At 31.3% G+C, this 4,672-nt stretch overlaps 2 protein-coding genes across 2 annotated transcripts in view; one reads left to right on the top strand and one right to left on the bottom strand.

Annotated features, from left to right (window-relative positions):
• LOC106102930 (negative elongation factor A) overlaps positions 1-1,906 on the bottom strand; it is an 8,105-nt gene extending 6,199 nt beyond the window's left edge. The window contains exons 1-2 of the mRNA XM_013282550.1: positions 1,666-1,906; positions 18-272 (exon numbers count right to left, since the gene is read on the bottom strand). Of these exons, the coding sequence (XP_013138004.1) occupies positions 18-272; positions 1,666-1,875 (465 nt within the window). The 5' untranslated portion in view covers positions 1,876-1,906. The remainder of the gene's footprint in view (positions 1-17; positions 273-1,665) is intronic.
• A 286-nt stretch (positions 1,907-2,192) lies between these two features.
• On the top strand, positions 2,193-4,115 carry LOC106102960 (leucine-rich repeat protein SHOC-2-like). Its single transcript, XM_013282582.1, has 4 exons — positions 2,193-2,494; positions 2,568-3,277; positions 3,354-3,702; positions 3,883-4,115. Exons 1-4 carry the CDS (start codon positions 2,366-2,368, stop codon positions 3,961-3,963), a joined length of 1,269 nt encoding a protein of 422 aa, XP_013138036.1. The 5' UTR covers positions 2,193-2,365; the 3' UTR covers positions 3,964-4,115.
• Positions 4,116-4,672: the final 557 nt, after the last annotated feature.

Below are 4,672 nucleotides of genomic sequence, written 5' to 3'. Positions count from 1 at the left end.
AACATTTAAAAACTCACCACAGACACTAAGGCATTTTTATTTAAATAAAGGCACTCCAATGGCAATAGATTTAAATCTGAATGTTTGGCTAACTCCCTTCTTAGTTCACCTATCATATCATTGAATATTGGTCTAGTTTCATCAAACTCTGCTATCTCTGTATTAAGTGTGCCGGTCGCGGGGAACGTCTTGAGGACTTCAGCGAGCATCGCAACCCAGAGATCAGAGTCCACCGCTGCAACTTCGATGATCTCCTCCAATTCATTTCTCCACTGAAATTACAATGAATTTTAAAAGTTACAGTATATGAAATGAACGGAGTTGACCTACAACTGCTTTTGACTGAAGGTCACCTTTGGACTTATTACGAAAATCTGGACTGTTCTTCCTACATTATGATAGTTAATACTTATCAAAATTAACTTGAGGGTAAGTTTGTTAAGAGTGTCGGTGGCTCAGTGGTTTAAGCACTTGACTTGTAATCTAAAGGTCTTGGGTTTGATTCCCACTGTACCAATGTGATTTCGATTATTCAAACTTTCATATGTATATAATTTATCCGACGTCCTTACAGTGAAGGAAAACATCGTGAAGCCTGCACATATCGGTGAAGAAAGATATGTGTGAAGACAACCAACCCGCAATGGGCCTAGCGTGGTTGGCTAAGGTCTAGTCACCCTTACTTAGAGTAGGCTCCAAACCCTTTGAGGTGGACATATAGTGAGCTGGTGATGATGATGAGATAAGTCTAAGCACTCAAAGGAGTGTTTTAATGCTTCAATACCCTTATGTTAGGGGTACACACTAACCCCTAATATTAAAAACTTTTGATTATTGTCAAGAACAATATCATATTTCACTTATAAAATTTACAAAAAACATTACTAAGAACTTTAAAAATATCTCCTAATTTTACATGAAATATAAAATTTATATAAGTGTATAAAATTTTTCCACCAAAGTTTATAAATCTAATGAAACTTGACTTTTTTTAGGATTAACACCATAATTTTTGTAATTAAAATGTCAATAGGATTTTTAATATAATTTAACCATTTTCTGCCAATCCCTAACATAGTGTACACTGAAATCCCTGTGTAGAGATGTATATAAGTTGAGACACTTGCCAATTATAAAAAAGTTATTGTGAATTCATATTGGCTTCAAGATACATATTGCTTACCGGAGAAATATTTCCAAATGCTTTAGTAAAATGACTCTTGAGTTTTAATTTTAAAACATTTATTAAACATCTTTATGCGGTCAATAGCTTTATTTTTCATATTTAAAAACATTACAATTAAAACAAATAATGAAACATGTAAAATAGTTAAGAAACTCTCTAATTAAATGTTTTTTTAACTATAAAGTTGCAAAAACATACAAACTGTACACAACTTAACAATAACAAACTCAGGAATAAACATAGGAAAACAAACTTATTTTGCATCCAATGAGATAATAGTATGAATTATTAAAGGCGCTAAGATGATAAAAGATTAAAAACACGACAATTTTGTCATTATTTTGTAAGCAATTTTAATGACAACAAATAAAGTACAAAATAATTTATCCCGCTCTATCCTGTTCAATTAAATTGTCGAAGAAAGAGATATCAAATACAAAACAGTTATGCAAAACCATAGAATATAAGAGAAAAGTTACCTCTTCAACATTTCTGCGCGGGATATGAAAGAAACTTAGCAATAATTTTAGCTTCACTTGTGTTTGCAAATCTGGAAAACAATCTTTAATATTTTTCAACACTTCCGCGTTTAATTGAGAACAAATTGAGCCACTTGTCCACGAATCATTCGATATTCCGAGTTTATTGTGAAGCCACAAGGATGTGTCACTATCCCGAACGTTCGCCATCTTGCAACTGAAGTTGTGACGTTTTATCAATGTGGTTATGCCAATGCGTACATGTGGTGTACAGCCGCATTATATTCTTTGGCGCGCAGTGACTCATAATTGATGTTAATAAATACAGTGAATATGGATTAAATAAATGAAAAATAAGAAATAAATATGGGGAGTACCTACTTCCTCACGTTTTTTTTGTTTTTTCGAATAAAAATTATCTTCATTTGAACTAATAATCCAATCATTTGTCTATGGTTCTAACCGAAACTTTAAGTTTCTTCCATTGTCCACAGATTTATTCAAGTAACTCTTATTCTTTTAAAATTTTCTTAAACATGTTGTGCTCGCAATTTTTATTTGATTGTATAAAAATTGCAGTGTCAAAAATCATAGATTGACAATAAGACAGCAACAATCACAACGCTTGTTTATCGACAAAACTATTTGACCAAACGTTCAATAGAGAAAACAATATTTTACTAATAAATTAAATTTAAACATGGGTGATAATTCAATTTCATCATTATCCTTTAAATTGTATGAAGAACAAGGGAATGACGAAACTACATTGGATCTTTCCAGCCAAGGCTTAGCAATTTTACCAGAAATTGGAAACAAAACGCTATGCGTAAATATCTTATCCAGGATGTAATAATTTGTATCTTTTAAAATAATTGATTAATTTACTGATATATTTTCAGGTGCTTTATCTACAAAATAACAAAATTCAAGATCTACCCGATGATTTCTTTGAAACTCTGCCAAATCTTACCTGGTTCGATATTAGAGATAACAGGCTTAGTAATATTCCAAAATCTATTAAAAATCATCAAAATCTAAGTCATTTACTGTTGCAGAACAATAATTTAACGACATTGCCTAATGAATTAGGGACTGTAATGAGTTTGAAAGTACTTCAAATTAGTGGCAATCCTCTGATATATCCACCGAAAGAGATTATAAATGCTGGCACTGGAAAAACCATGCAATTTCTACGCAAAAAATTCATCGATGAACAAGATTCACAATTGCGTTTAGCGTCTTTTAGCGATGAGAATTCAAGTCTCAATACGAAACTTTTATCAGAAACTGACCTGAAGAGCTATAATTCAGTTTATGAAGAGAATTTGAAAAACCGTCAATATCTCTCAGTATTGTTAAGTGAAAAGGACGTAACCGAGTCAGAAATAGAGTTTTATAGTAAAAATAAAGGGAAATGTCCAAAGTTAGCAACCAGTAGAAAAAAGGTGACGCCATGCCATACTCAAAGTTCAAAATATCTCAAACCTGTGTACGCACGTAGCAAAGAAAAACAGGATGTCAAAATCACGCAAACCTTTTTAAGAGAAATGGCGTTGAAAAAACAAAAAGACTTGATGGCACATAAAGATAAGATCCTGCAGGGCAGAAAGTAAAATATCACTTATATATATTAAGTTTATTTAAAAAGTTAATATCAATCTTTAATGACTATAATATTTTTTCAGAAACGTGGAATTGTTGAAGAACTTTCGTAAAACATATAGAACTAATCAATTGTCTATGGGACGGGGAAATACACATTATAAGCGAACCGCGAACGACTATCCTTACGATACTAATCCAGAATACATGACTCTTTTGACTAGAGACGATATAGAAAAGGATTTACCGGATAAATATAAAAAGAGATTGTGGCGAAGACCCAAACCTACTGTACCACGGAAGAAAAACGGCGACGTACATTTAGCGATGAAGATTAAAAAGTTGTTTGAAACTTTGGAAGCTATAGATTTAAATAAACGGGAAATGACACCGAGGACAGAACAGAAAATAATCTTAAACGAGATCCACAAGGTAATGCATCGCACCTAACCTTACCATGACATTATTATAGACCATAGACTATTTTGTTTTTTTTATTAATAGCCAAAACCTTATCGTTTTGCAATTATTTAATTTTTATAATTATCAACTGCAAATGAAAAATTATATTTAAGTAAATCCATACACTCGAATTCATTTGTCTTTTTTCAGATAACGGAAATAAAACAAAAATTGATGGAGCTGTCTTTGAACAATTCAAAATCAGTAGATGCTGATAAGCTTCCCAACTAGACGATATTCTAAAAACGTAATATATTTATTAAATAAAATAATTAGAAAAACATCAATAATTTTAGTCATAAACAATTCTTCAATAAATTTTAATATGTCAAACGTTTGTGTGATATGTTTCGTCTATAGTTTTTGTTATTTATTTTACTAGTGCTTACTTTATTGCAATAAAAATAATAAAGAATATTAGAAAAACACGCATTTTTGATTGTATATCTTTTATTTATCATACATACATATTCTTGCGTTAGACGTGGAACGGAAATTTACAATATTGGTTATTAAAATAAGAAGCACAAAAAATTAGTTAAAAAAGAGGAATCTGTTTTACTCGTGCGCAGGTTTGCCGATGGACTTATGACGTGCGCGGGAAAAGGTCACTAGTGGGAGGGGGTCATCGGCAAACTGTGCATGGTGAATAGCACATTTTAAATTTTTCCATAATTCTCATATACCATTTTAAGTTTCACATTATGCTACCACTAATACATAGGTTTGAATAAAATTAAAACATGAAATAGTATATCGAATATACATATATGCATATTGACGTTTAAATAAAAACAGTCAGTAACAAGAGATCCGTCGCGACTTATTAATGATTTATAAATTTTATTGCTTTTGAAACAAATAAAAATAAAATTTTGACGTCTCAGAATTTGTAAGCCACGGTTACGAAGTGTTTATATTCCTTCATAAATGTCTACAT

Source organism: Papilio polytes, unplaced genomic scaffold, assembly GCF_000836215.1.
Source record: "Papilio polytes unplaced genomic scaffold, Ppol_1.0 DF823890.1, whole genome shotgun sequence".
Classification (NCBI taxonomy): Eukaryota; Metazoa; Arthropoda; class Insecta; order Lepidoptera; family Papilionidae; genus Papilio; species Papilio polytes.
The sequence above is the reverse complement of the archived record's forward strand: the minus strand, read 5'-3'. Positions and strand labels throughout refer to the sequence as shown.

Coding starts and splice junctions, on each gene's coding strand:
- LOC106102960 (XM_013282582.1), top strand. CDS start 2,366: ATGGGTGATAATTCAATTTCATCATTATCCTTTAAATTGTATGAAGAA. Junction 3,278..3,353: donor AAGATCCTGCAGGGCAGAAA/GTAAAATATCAC, acceptor ATATTTTTTCAG/AAACGTGGAATTGTTGAAGA. Junction 3,703..3,882: donor TCTTAAACGAGATCCACAAG/GTAATGCATCGC, acceptor GTCTTTTTTCAG/ATAACGGAAATAAAACAAAA.